Source organism: Quercus lobata, chromosome 7 (genome assembly GCF_001633185.2).
Source record: "Quercus lobata isolate SW786 chromosome 7, ValleyOak3.0 Primary Assembly, whole genome shotgun sequence".
Classification (NCBI taxonomy): Eukaryota; Viridiplantae; Streptophyta; class Magnoliopsida; order Fagales; family Fagaceae; genus Quercus; species Quercus lobata.
Window position 1 is genome coordinate 19,535,171 of NC_044910.1, and position 14,933 is coordinate 19,550,103.

At 33.7% G+C, this 14,933-nt stretch overlaps 1 protein-coding gene across 2 annotated transcripts; it reads right to left on the minus strand.

The window, feature by feature from the left end:
- Positions 1-1,338: 1,338 nt before the first annotated feature.
- On the minus strand, positions 1,339-12,612 carry LOC115952710 (casein kinase 1-like protein HD16). Of its 2 annotated transcripts, none has more exons than XM_031069925.1 (17): positions 12,240-12,612; positions 10,980-11,426; positions 10,468-10,584; positions 10,115-10,188; positions 9,905-9,974; positions 9,773-9,828; positions 9,447-9,518; positions 9,231-9,325; positions 8,347-8,413; positions 8,146-8,275; positions 7,832-8,050; positions 7,580-7,710; positions 5,169-5,343; positions 4,982-5,072; positions 3,325-3,482; positions 2,162-2,350; positions 1,339-1,743 (listed from the first exon to the last, which is right to left on the minus strand). In XM_031069925.1, exons 2-17 carry the CDS (start codon positions 11,388-11,390, stop codon positions 1,684-1,686), a joined length of 2,115 nt encoding a protein of 704 aa, XP_030925785.1. In that variant the 5' UTR covers positions 11,391-11,426; positions 12,240-12,612; the 3' UTR covers positions 1,339-1,683. The 2 variants fall into 2 exon arrangements, with proteins under 2 accessions (XP_030925785.1, XP_030925784.1); XM_031069924.1 differs by having other exon boundaries at positions 10,980-11,457; positions 12,240-12,611.
- Between the last annotated feature and the right edge of the window lie 2,321 nt (positions 12,613-14,933).

The window sequence follows — 14,933 nt, forward strand, 5'->3', positions numbered from 1 at the left end:
TGATACTAAGCATGTGTTTTAAGGGCAACCTCAAAGGCTTATGTTGGTTTTAACTTTTTAAGTTTGGACTCAATTTTGCTAACAAATGAAGAAGAGCCCAATAGAGCTCAAACAACAAGTTTGGGTTCGAACAATGTTTGTAGGCTTAACTTGAGTTAAAACTTGAACTTTTTATTTTTTATTGTTAGGTCGTGTTTGGTCATTCATTACTTGGCTCAACTCAACTCAATTAAAGCCCTAAATTTAGGTGACCTCTAAAGAAATTAGGCTCTTTAATTATCAAGATTAATTATTGTTTTGTGAGAATAATTAATTAGTTTTAATAATTACAAATTGCTAATTATTCTATAAGGTTAATCCTATGCATGCATGTCAACCAATTAAAAAAACAAAGTCAAGAGTCAAGTTTCTCCCAAATATCTAAGACTCCGGAAATTAGTCCCGGTGGGTTGTGCTGAATAAAATTAGCATATGTTACAGACACAAATTGAGCACACTATAGTCAAATTCCTCGGAATCAAGAACAGACTATGATTTCTCAAAAAAAGAAAAAAAGAACAGACTATGAGAAGCGGGCTAAAGATGACTCAACAATGTTCCTAGCGCATTCCTCGGGCTATCTTTGGACACTGGGTTGCTTTCTCAATAGATGCCTCGGTTTCAATTGGATTGGATTTTTATTGGCTTCTTTCTTTGTATTTTTGGTCCATATCATGCGCTATTGTATCTACTTTTTTTTTCTTATACACTTACCCAGAAGAAGAAAAAAATTCACATTAATTTCACGTGTGCCCATATGTCAATATGTGGGATTTCTAAACTTTCCTGTTTTTATTTTGGCTGCTTGAGAGACACAAGGGCAGCCAAACTTTAAACCATACCCAAACTTTTCAGGGCAGCCCTATTTGGAAAAATCCAACACCCAACCCCACCACCTCCCCCCACCACCACCCCCCAAAATTTTTTTTTTTTTTTTGGAGACCTTAGCAACTAGAAGAGCAGTTCAGTTTGTTCCTGAAGTGGATTTCAATCATTCTCTTTTGAAGGGGACTCAGATTTATTATAAACTCTGACATATTCTCTTCTTTTTTTTTAATCATTTAATTCAGGACACTTCGTCTTTTTCTAGCTCTCTTTAGAGTTTTTGCTTCTGTGATACAATTAGACAAAGTAATGTTGTTGCTCATGCCTCAATTAAGAGCAAGTTTTTTTTTTTTTTTTGGGTGCTTTCAGTTTAAATGGAATCTGTCCTCCAGACATAAATATACATAATGTTGTTGTAGCTGATTTACCAACGCCTTAATATTGGTTGATCTTTCTCTCAATAAGAAAATGCAGTGATGCAAATGGGATTTGTTTCCCATTTTAAAATAATTTAAAAGCACATTGGCCGTTATGAAACACAACTTTGGCAGCAATTGCCATATATATGTTTTTGGCAAACCGTTGTTACCCCAGTAGACCAGATTGGTTAAGGGTACTTTGCTTTCCAACTCTCAATTCTATTTTCTTTTTCCTTTCATTTTTACATTCATCTATGAAGAAGATTTTATATAAGGAGCCTCGATTTTCTTTAACCTGTATGAGAAATCTAACCCGCCCATTCCCATATCAAGCCTGCATAAACCCTCTCAGCCTTCAAAATTCTTCTTTGGGGTGACACCAATTATACACCTCCACAACTTAACACACAGTCCTTCCATAACATATTGAAGCGATGTACAGATTTTTGGACCATTTCTCCTGCAAAAAGTGTTTATATATATATAAGTGAGCAGTCATTATTGCACAACAGGAGAAAAACAAACAGATAAATAAAGCAGAAAAATATGACAAAATATACAATAAAACCACATTAAATCAATTACTCATTTATGAAATATCTTAGGCATGGAAGCACCCTTGTTTGTTTCTATTTCCGTTTTAATTTTCTAATTTCCATTTTCCTTTTCCCTTAAGCAGAATAGCTACTCAATAATGCAGAGACTGCTGAGCAAATCATCTAAACCATCAGTTTTAACAAGCAGTCATTAAATGAATGAGCAACAATCATGTTGGAGTCTAATTAAAGCACACAAACCTCCCTTTGACAAGGGAGCACGCTCAAGCACCCAACCCATTGAACTACTTTTATGTGGGGACAATAAGGGCATGCACCTACCTTTACATGGGTGCTTGGGAAGGCAGAGGTACGCAGAGTTTCTTGAGTTTCATCCATTGTTTTACGTTTTGGTATGCTTAGTATAAAAGCAGCTTGATCAGCAGTGGCAGCCATGGATGTTATCCTGTAACCACTTTCCCATCGCCGATGAATTCCTTCACTTGGATACAAAAAATCAAGCTCCACAACCTTGCACCAATAAATCAACAGACGGGGAAGAGATGGATCAGCTATGTTCAAAAGAAACATAAAAGCTTGGTGTTCATACATTCATCGAGGCTTGAAAAGACATACGGGTAATATTGATTTGAATTGACAGCAAAATTTCAAATTCCATATCATTCCAGTTGACACAGTATTTAACATAGCGATACCAAAACCAGTACAGGAAACCCCTTAGTTTCATATCAGTTCAAATCCCACTCAGTACCAGACAATACTGGCCAGTTTGTGTAGTTCAGGCCATTTTTTTTTTTTTTTTTAATAAAACCTTATTCTTTTTTCTTTTTCTTCTTTTGAAACTTCAGTTTCCCATGTTGTTGGAGATTTTGGCAACAGAAATGAGGGAGGCTGGGAGTCCAAGAGCCGATGGACACCACAGAATTGTAAGGAAGATATGATTGGAAGGTGAAGTAGGATGGGCACCAGGATGTGATGCCATTGCGCACACAAACCCATCCATGGGGAGGCTGCTAACAGAGGATAGAGAGAGAGAGCAGTGAATAGTGATAAAAGGATGGAAATAAGGAAGAGGATAGACTGGTAAAAAAAAAAAAGAGTGGAAGAGATAAGAAAAGGAGATTTTAGTAGAGAGAAAATAAGGAAAATAGTGAAAGAATTTAAAAGAAAACGATCAGTTGGAGAGAAAAGATGTTATGGTCAGAGAGAAAGAGGGAAAAAAAATTGGGTCACTATATTAGAGAGAGGGCGAGGGGAGACAAGGGAGAGAACCAAGATTTTTTTTTTTTAAAAATAAAGTAAAAGTGGGGAAAAAGAGTTGAGGTTTCTTTAGATTTTGAATTTGTGAGCCTAAATAAGTTTTAGGGGCCTTGTTTAAAATAACAAGTTTTGTGAACTTTTAGAATCATAAGATATGATATGGAAAGCTCTAAATGGTCACCAGATCAAAATTTAAAACTTCGATGATAGTAACTTAGTCATACCTGATCAGAATATCCCGCATTCCTGGACATTACAACACCCCAGCGACTGCCAGCGGTTGTCATGGATGTGACATGGAAACCTTCTTTCCACTTCTTATTTATCCACTTGAAAGGAAAAGATTCACTCACTTTGTAAGATTGCTGAGTGTAAGGAGTTCCTGCAAAATATCGGAAACCCATGAGATAAAAAAAGGTATGCCTACTAAATCAGTCATTTAAGGAAAAGAATAACACTGCAAACAAGAAATGAGTTTCCATGATCAACTTTGGGTTTGGCAACTGACAGGACCCAGCATGCCTTGCATCCAAACTAACATCTTCTAGAAGCATAAACAAACATCATAATAGATATTTAGAAGTTTGTTATACAGTAGTCATCATAAAAACTAATTCACAATATCAAGTTGCTGCATCAATTTCAGTGACAACAAAGTTAAGAAATGAAGTGTTGTAGTGCAGTCCTTTAGGTGGAAACATGGGATGGAAATTGGCAATCAAAAAATGCTTGAGATTCAAGCCCTGGAAGTAATAGATAATTTCAATATATCTTGTTGGGATTAATAAATAAATATATGGAGCTGATTATACAAATTAGAGCTGTAGCAGACTTGACTCCTACAAACAATGGCTTGGAGGAAACAAACTTGGTATCTCTACTATACGATCATTAACTAAAATATGTCTACGTTTAACTAATCGGCAGGCTTGGGGAATAGTTGAGGCCAAACTGAATCAAAATTGGGCTTTGACACCAAACTTCTCCTTAAGAGGATGTATGATGCGACCAGACAGGGGGATACATGTTACACCACGATTCTGAATCAGAAGAGAGAGAATAGTTACAAATTCTGTGAAACCACAAAGGGCCATGCCTCAGACTAATCATAAGCCCCAAAACAAGCTGAGAAGCAAGACTTGCAGAATTTATATTGCTAGCTACTCGGTAGCAAAAACCCAAGCAAAAGCACCAAGTCAAAATTTCTGCAAAGAGGTATAAATTAAATATTTGCTGACATAGAATTTGCATGAAATCACTGAAGAATATTTTTGGGTGCTGTATGTCTAACATACACCCATCAAAACATGAATTTAGACAAGGTGACATTCTATAAGATGATAAGACTAAGCACACCTAAAGGTATAACGTTTTAGGCTATCATGAAACAAGATAAAATAGGCGTAATAAAATGAGAATGATGCTTAAAGATACACCGAACAAGACAAGACATGAAACTGAAGACAATAAAGGAGAAACCACTTGATATGCCTTGGGCATGTGAAACAAAGACAGAAATTGCTCCATTGACTATTGATTAGTCAATAAGTAGCATAAAATTGACATTGATAAGAAATGAAAATTGAGAAAGAGCATGCGTGTGCGTCACGCGCGCACACAAAAGAAACCACTTGATATGGCTCGGCCATGTGCAACAAAGACGGTGATTACACCATTCACTAGTGATACAGTCTAGGTTGACGGCTAAGTAAATCAGTAGCATAAAACTCACATAGACAATAATTGACAGACAATAAATGGAAATTAAGAAGGAAGACTGCGAGCACAGGAGTGCACACACAATCTTTAAATTCAGCTATACCCATAGTTCCATACATACAAATAATATACAGTTCTATGACAGCGTAGATAGTTACTAACCTTTGGACATAACAACCAAGGAGCTCCCATTAGCTGCACCAGCGATTGAACTGATATAGAAATTCTTTTCCCATTGTTCCATAATCCAGTCCTGATGAGAATCCAAACAGAATAATAAAGATCCATAAATCTATTATTGTAGAAGCACTCAGAAAAGATGATAGATCAATGCTTTTAAAATAACAACCTTATGCAGGAAGACTGCTGACAGTTCATAAACCTGGGAAGAGAAACCCGTTCCAGCATCCATTATTAGGGCCCAGAGATTTGTTGCTGAGGCCACACAGCTGATATATAATCCATCTTCATTCCCCTTGTCTACATGCTGATGCAACCTTGTATCTGCTACATTGTAATGATATCTGCAATTGAAGAAATTTTTTTATTTAATGCCATGTAAAAGAATCACTGAACCAGCTAATGCATTCAAACCCCAACAAGCATTCACATATGCGAAGTACACCATTTTCCAAGACAAAATTGCTCATGCCTAAACAAGCATGTTTCTATGCACATATCAGATCACATGGATCTACTACATGCATGCATGTACAAACATATTTGACAATAAACAAATGCAAGGGAAAAAGAAAAACAACACAGAGGTCTTCCTAAAAATACAATATGCGTTAAATTCATCACATAATTTGCTTAAAAGTTGAATAACTAGATAACCAACAATCTTTCATAAGAAATCTTTAGTTACAAAAAGTTACTCCTAAGCAAAAGACAAGAGAAATACTAATATTCTCTATAATCATTATCACTACCCTACAACCTGCACCATGTGCGTGTATGATTTGAATTTTTTCACTAATATTTTGATTTTAGAATTTTTACATTATTGACCTCATTTTTATAAACATGACAAAGTAGCACTTTTCCCAAAAGCTTTAGATGTTATTAGAGGGTGAATTTAATCATTTAACCATTATTCTAACACATGAAAATTTTAACTTTTTAAATGGGAGGTAGAGCAAAAACAAGATTCAAACGTAGAAACACCTAGTCTATTACCATGATAAACTACCACTTGTCCCTAAAGCTTAGGCTTTTAGTAGAGGGTGAATTTAATCATTTAACCTTTGTTCTAACTATATATATATATATATATTAGTTTCAGTACTTATAACTACTTGATTAAGTGTATAGGTTTGGATTGTGATTTTTGCTTTTCCTTTTAAATGTAAGCTTGTAAGAAAGCTTGTGTAAAACCTCCTGCAAGATAGGAGGTGACCCTTTTTTGTCATTTTCTTTGCTATCCAGAACCTTACAGCACTTTTCAAACTCTTTTTTTTTTTTTTTTTTTTTTTGCAAATTAGTATATAAACTTAATTGCTTACTTCAAACATTAGGAACTTGCATGGGGATGGGAAGCATTGATCAGTATTTAATGATGGCATATCTGTTTGTAGACACTCTTACCTGTTTAAAGTTAGTAGGTCTAAAAATTAATTCAAAAGGCACAACCTATGAAGTCTTGTAAGATATATCATATGTAAGGTACACCCAGAAAGTAAGAAATAGATATTAGAGGGCATAAGCATAGTATTACAACTCAATCATCCAACAACCAGTTACAGAATTCTCCTAAGCAAAACTATTCAATATTAATTTACATTGAATATAATATTTAGTGTTAAGCGTTAATTTGTATGTGGGACAACATGAGGGCTCTAAAGACAAGACATTTGTGCAATGTTGACTTAGCCACTTGGCATAATATTATGCTACTCTAGGCTCAGGATTGAACTTTTTTTTTTTTTGATAAGTAATATTATTTTAAGCTTTGACTATTATATCTAATAATGATCAAAAAGATCATTTTTTCACTGAAAGAACCAAGCGGAATCATTGATAATGAGGAGATATAACTTTAATGAGATATCTAATGAGAAGTTAATAACAATAATTTTTAATGCATTTAATTATAATATTAATTGAGTTTCTCTATAATAAATTAATATATATATATATATATATAAAGGAAAAAAGACGTGGTGGAAGTAAGCCTAAACACAACCAAATGGCATAATTTTGACAATGCTAGGGTTTCTAGAATTGAAATTTCTCTAAGATTCAGCTTTAATATATTAAATAAGATGAGTTGCTTTACCCCTCTCTATTGCAAAAAAATGTCCACCGTTACCGAGAACAAATTCAGATGGTTTGACATCATATAATTGTTCTAGAACATTTTGCCATTACATGTCATGGAGTATCAAAACCCTTCAAATTGCAAGCAACAAACACTGGAAACAAGAGCTTATACAGGTATTATACAACAGTCTATTAATTAGGTGCATTAAATGAAGTAAAATTCGGGAAAGTTCCAACAAGAAAAACCAACTTGAAAAGAAAATATAGTGACAGAAAAAGGTACAATACTAATGAAATATAGTGGAAAGTGGAAGGACAAAGAGGTACTTAAAATATCAAAGTAATAACGTATATTACCACAATGCAGGAATTTCAGTCCAGAACTTTAACACATGTTGAAAGTAAAGAAAACAGAAACATTCAATTACAGAAAAGAAAAACAAAATTGACTTATCAAAAACAGAAAAGGGATAAGGATAATAGGCATGTAAAATTTACCTTTGCTTCATGGGACGACGTGCATTATACACTGAAATCCACTGGGTAGCAGGACTACCTAATCTTACTTTCTTCTTTGGTTGCTCATCTTCTTCCAAATTTATAAGCAATCTAGCCCGCTTTTGCCCAACCTATTTATATAAAAGACATTAGAAAATAGGTAAGAAACAAAATGTGCAATCTAACTCAATAATATATGTATGAATTTATGGGTGCATGCGTGTGTGTGTGTGCTGTAAGGATGGCAATAACCTTAAGAGCTCCATCAATTCTAATTGGTCTTAACGGCGTGCATGGCTCAATCAGGCTTTCAAAAAAAGATATCAGCTTGGAATAATTTGGCTCCTCATCGAATTTCATATTCGTAACAGCTTCAAGGAACTGCTTGAAAGGGGGTGGACAAAAGCAGCACATCAGCTCTGGAGAAGTAGCCATCTTTTTCTTACAAACAAGAAAACTCTTGTTATCTCCCTGTAAATTTCAAAACAAACAAAAAGGGGTAAAAAGGATATCAGATTAAGCAAAACCTAAAGATGAACTTGTCCAAGCAACACCACCAAATTTACCTGATATCCCTGCCAAGGTAACCTTCCTCTAATGAGAAATATCAACGTATAGGCTAATGATTCGAGATCATCCCTTCGACTTCCTGTCCGACCTAAATGAGCATGTACACTTGCATACCTTATTGTTCCCCTGCCAAAAGAGGTATGCATTCAATATATAATGTTGAGCACATATGAGTAAATATTATGAAACCAACAAACCTGAATATGTCAGGCCTCTGATCATATTCAACATGCTGACCTGACGATGCATCTTTCCATCTGGATGCTGAAACAGAAGCGTGTTAATGGCCCCAGAAATGAATACTCCATTAGAGAAGATAAAATGAAGAAAGGAAAAGAAAGGAAATTACTTTTCCTTGTTTAGTCATTGCAAGAAACTGCAGAGAAAATAAAGAGAATAAAACGAACTTTTAACGATTTCCTTTCTTACCTAACTTTCTATCACGTTATGTTTGGTTGAGAGGAAAATGAATAGAACAGAAAACAATGGGAGGAAAGGAAAGTAAATATTTGTTTGGTTGAAGAAAAAGTAAGGAAAGAAAGGAAGTTCATGGGGGTAACATTTCCCTAGGACCCACAATTTTTTCACCTTTTGAATTCCACCAAATTTGGACAGAAATGAAGATAAGAGAAACAAACTTACTTGATTAATTTACATTGTTACCCTCCCCAAATGCTACCAAATGTCATAATTTTGTTATTGGGTATATAACTGTCAAATTAATATTTATGCCTAACTTTCCTTTTTCAACCCAAACCCAGAAAAGTAAACTCATTTTCTTTTCTTTCCCCCTTCTTTTCTTTTAATCATACTAAAAAAATATATAAAATCATTTCTTGTTTCCTTTCTTCTCCACTGACCATATTTTTTTTCTTTTCCTCTTCCTGGAGAATTTTGTTTTGGTTTGGTTGGGGGGGGGGGGGGGTAGGCACAGGGAGAATGTTGATGTATTTTCCTCACTTTCTTTTCTTTTTTCTTCCCCTTGACAAAAACTCACAGGGTCAAGGAATTCACCCAAGGTTGACATTTGGGGTAAACACACAATAGGAGGGATGAAAGACATCAAACAAGGACAACATACCCAAACCAAGATCTATAAGATATAGTTTCTTCTCATCAGGTGTTCCGGGTTGACCAAGTAAAAAGTTCTCTGGCTTCACATCTCCATGCACAAACCTAGTTCAAGGACAAGGCAAATCATTATAAATGCAAATTAGTTGTGACTTTGACCGATACAGGGGAAAATATGGTGAGCATAAGAAAAAGTGAAAGCATGAGAATTATCAACAGGACTTACCCCTTCAAGTGAAGCTTCTCAAGAATTGATATAGCCTCCACAGCAATGCAGGCAGCCATATTTGGTGACATCCTGTTGCAGATAGTAACAAATTAAAAGTAAAATTTTTGTAAAAGTTAACAATATATATATATATATATATATAGAATAAACGAAATATATTCTTGCTTAGTTCCACTTATTATTTTCCAGCTTATTTGACTAAGTGCATCCTTTTTCTAATTACAGTTCTACTTTTATCCAGTTCATTTATTTGTAAGCTAAATAAGACATCCAAGCAAACACACATGTTCATTGGAAGGTAAGAGAGAGAGTTTATATCTTACGATTGACCAAAAGAATTCCAAACATCCCAGAGACTAGGCCCAAGTATGTCCATGACCTGAAATTTATTAATGTCCATCAGATACAACAAGTTCAGAATTCCTGATGATAAGGAGCTCCAGATCAAATCTCACCAGAATGTAAAAATCTCCTTGGCGACCCTTGTAATGAACCCAAGGAATTCCATAACATCCATTTAGAGTACTTTTTAATATCCCAAAGAAAAAAAAAAAAAAAAAGCAAAAAGAAAATAGGCAAGAATCAGATAATTAATTCAAAACATTTAAAGCTTAACAAATATAGCCTTGATAAGCATATCCAAATGATAAAGACACACAACTTACTTATACACTTGCCACTCATAAGGAGGGCCATAATTGCAGCCTTTACTATTTCGGTGCTCAAACTTCAATGCAACCTGTGAAAAGTACCTTTAAGCCATCACGTCTCATGTGATTCACTTGTTAAAATCCTATAAATAAAACATAAAATCTTATTACACTCCCTATTGCACACTCCATACACACTGCCTGTTGAAATTGTATTTTTAAAACACGATTTCAGTCAAAACTGTGAAATCCAGTTTTAAAAACACAATTTCAGTCCATGTGGCAGAGTATGTACAGTGAATGTGTAATAAGGAGCGTGTGACTATAATTACTCTAAATAAAAATGAGATTGAAGTCTCAAGTCATACCTCAGTCACGTCAGCATCAGTGCCACCACTTACCCTTCTGCCAACATAGACCTGGCCAAAACCACCCTTACCCAGCTTCCTTTCTATCTTATATACAGGAGAATTACCTACTTTCACCTGCACCCAACAGAACCACCATCTTAATAGCGATACACCTTTGAATGAACAACTAGACAATGAGAAATACATTGATTGGAAACTATCTTAATAAGGGTATTGATATCTAAGCTAACAGAATTATCTGCAGAGTGACATGGCACAACAATCGTTGGTTTAATTTTAAAAACAAACATCAACACCATCTCATTAATTTTAAATAGCCCATTCCAAGTCAGTATGATGAGTGGAGTAATGATAGATAGAGAGACACAAGCATTATCAGACGGTAATAGTCATCTAAAGAGAGTATAATCAGAAAAAAAAAAAAAAAAAAGTCATAACAGAAAACCATATTACTGCTATGTTCAAGACACTTCAAAAGATATTGATTAAACCAAGTAAACCAGACATACCCTCTCAGGTACAGGAGTTGTGCTTGCTTCTTCCTCAACCCCCATTACTTTGTCAGCGCTTCCACCCTCCATTCCAATATCTATATCCGCCACTACCTCAACTTGATTATAAAGGGGTTCTGCAGCCCCTAGAGCAACAGCTTCAGGAAGAACCTCACAGGGTTCTGGGTCTAAATCTATCAACCTAATGCCTCGGCCTCTAGCTGCTGCAGTTGGCCTAGTTGGTACTGCCGGTGAAGGCCCTTTTGCTAAAGCGGCATTACCACCACCTCTTCCTCTTCCAGCAGCTCTCCTCCTGGTCCTGTTTTGAGCAGGCAGTAACCAATTATCTCCTTGATCAATCGGCTGTGGGGCAGGGTAAAGATCATCAACTCGTTTTGATCTTCGGGCTCCGCTTCTCAACTCCGGCATCCTCACCCCATGCAAATCACATTCCACTCAGTTCACCTAAATGGCAAAATCCCCTCACTTAGATCATCTGCAGCCAAAAAGATCACCTTATACTACCAAAATTAAAAGAATGTATACAAGGAAAGCTGTTTAAACAACAAAAAAAAAAAAAAAAAAAAAAAAAAAAAAATCAACTTTCCCTTTTCCATATAAACCAACATAGACACAATATTTTTTTTTTTTTTTTGGTTATGAAGTTAAATAATTTTAAATCTTGAAACTTTAACGTAACCTTTGCAGGAAAATCACATTACATCAATTTTTTTCCCCATAATGATGTAATAGTTTTTCAACTACAACAATTACAGTGAATGCATAGATTTTTTTTTAATTAAAAAAAAAAAAACCTACTTAAAGAGGCAAAAAAAATAGAAGGAAAAAAAAGTTGTCTCAGTTGCTGTGTCATGTAGAAGATCAGAGATTAACAGAAAGAAAAATTGCGTACTGAAAAAGCAATAGATAATAAAGAAAGATACTATTTTTGTTAAAACAGAAATTCACCCCCAAAATCTTAATTTGTTTCCCTCAATAACAAAGCCAATGCACTTAAATGCATATATAAACAAATATATGCAAAAATGGACGTACACATTAGCTTATTAAACCAAATTCAACCACAACAAAAATAAATAAATAAATTTTGATCAGTGACATGAATTACAGTGCGCAGGCTTAAAATCTTCAAACCGATCATTGATCTCAACAAAAAAATTAAACATTTTGAAAACAATTTCAAACCGATCACTATCATATAATATCAAAGCTCAACAGCGAAAGCAAAAAAAAATAAAATAAAGCAAAAGCACTCACAGATCGATCTCCGGAAAGAGGAAAAGCAGAAGGATCGGAAGCGAATCGATTCAAGAAAAAGCGATCGATCGCGTTCGGATCTTCATCTTCATCTTCTGCTGCTGCTGCTGCCTCAGTGAAAAGCACACAAACATGTTCTTATGACAAGCGAGAAAATATGGATATTATTAGGTGAGGATTTTTATGTGAGAAAGAAGGAAAGAAAGAGAGAAAGTGATAATGTGTTATTATTTGTGAGAAAAAAATAAAATACAATACATATAAATAGGCATTTATTTATATTTATTATTGTTTGTGATTATGGGGCAATGGTGGTGTGGGTGTTGGTGGTGCCAGTCTTCTTTGTGTTGCGTTGTTGTTGTATCTGTGCGTGTCTTTTTTCTATCTCTCTCTATTTTATCTCCTCTCTTATACCATATGTTTATATTTATTTTATATTATGCGGAAAACATGAGGCATGTAATTGCAAATGTGGCCTTGTAATAACCAAAGGGATATCTCTATTTCTCTCTCTTTCTTTTTTTTTTTTTTTTTTTTTCAACTACTATATAAATTTTGGTGTATTTGTCTTTGCCATATATTTTTCACCTACTCAAATTTGCAACTTTTTTATTCATGGTAAAAAAGAAAAAAAATTTCCCATTTTGGCCAACTTCTTTTTATTAGATTTGGCCTACCCTTTTGGCTTTTTTTTTTTTCTATAATATAAGTCAAGGATAGTCAACGGTACATTATCTTGGTGCCTTTCATCATAATAAAAAAATAAATAGCATTGCAGCTTCCTTTTTGCCTTTTTTATTTATTTATTTTATTTACTGACATATACTTGCTAGATATATTTGTTTTTACTATGATTTTTTCTTGGACTTAGCATGATATGAAACCAAAAGGAAAAAAAAAAAAAAAAGCTTGGTGTGGAAAAAAAAGTTAACACTAATTTGTTAGTCAAACCATAATTAAGGATGATTGGATATTGCACGCTCATCGGCTACAAGATATGTCCAACTTTCCTTTTTAACAATGATAAAGCGTTATACAAAGAAACGTTCCAAACCCAAAACAGCTATATCATCTTATATTCTACGTTTCTCAAAAAAAAAAAAATCTTATATTCTACGGATCGACCAAAAAAAAAAAAAAAAACTATCAAAGTGAATTATTCAATTTCTTTTTTATAAATACGATTGCTTTTCAATTTATGATTTCCACTTCATGATGATTGTTATTAATCATCAATCAAAGATATCAATTAGAGTACGTTTAGTATACTGAATGAAGATTACAATAAGAATTGTAATCTTTATTACGAGAAATAAAATATGTTGTAATGTAATTATTAAACTTATTCATTAGTTTGGTTGTGAGTTATAACATTAAAATAAAACTTAACATTTATTTTAGGGAATTTCTTACTCATACAATTATATTTCCTTAAAAATTTTTATTTTTAAATTTAAAAGAGATATGTGTTATTTTTATGATTTTTTATTTTTATAATTGTTAGATATATATATGGAAAGTTTGATTATTTGAAATATATTAAGTTTTGAAATTATTGCACTTACTAAGGAATAACTAATACAACCTTTTAAAGATGAATAGTTATTCCTCATTTTGAAGAATAGCTATTCATAAGGAATGATTATTCTTTGTAATAAAAACATAACCAAACTAAAACATAACCAAACCATAAAAATAATTATTACATTACAACACCTATTATAGTCTACCAAACATACCCTTAGTGTTTTGTGTAGGCAAGGTTCAAACTTCAAACTTCAAATCTATTATTTAACTTCAAAAGACTTATCCTTTCTTTTTTTTGCACTTTTTAATCTTTTTGTATGTGAAGAGTTTTGTGTTTTAGTAATAATGTCTTGCTCCTAGAAAAATAAGAGTTCAAATTTCCCTATCTCAACTTGTTGTAGGAAAAAAAAAAAGACTTTTTAAAATAAGTTTTGATCAAAAGTCATACAAAAGTTATCCATAATCTGATAATCAATTGGTATAGATTGACTTTTCAAACAATAATCGGAATTCTATGGACATGTTATACAAAATGATTCAACTTTTGTTGTATATTCATATCCTTAAAAAAATGTAAAGGAAAAATGTTATATTTCTTATTTCTTTTTACCTTTTTGGATCTTTTCTACTACCTAGTATTGTTGTAAATTATTTTTATTTTCAATCATTCAAAACATTCTCAATTTTATGAAAAATGAGGAAAATTTTTGATGATGAAAAAAATCAACAGTTGAGTTCCTTGTCGTAGCGGATGGACGATGCTGTGAAGGGAGTCATCTTTGTAGATGAGAAACCTGCAAAATGAACTGAGTGAAAGGGTAACACGTCAGTGTGGCGTCAGCCAAACCGCCTCCGACACTTAAGTCAGTAAGGGAGAAAGATTCTAGAGAGAAAATGAGTACAGAGTGATTTCGTAGATTATTTGTGTGTAATTAGGCGTACCTTGGGTTTCTGTTATCTTCTCTTTTATAGTGGTATGTCTCATTAATGGGCAATAATGTGTTGCATTTATGCTCAATGGCTAATGTGTTATAAAATCTCTGTTTAGAGGGCATAACTCATTCTGTGACTGTTGGTCCATCAATTACATTTTGTCATCAATGATTGTAATAAATGTGTAACATCTTCTCTGGGTGAATGACGACCTTCTTATAATGACGACCATAA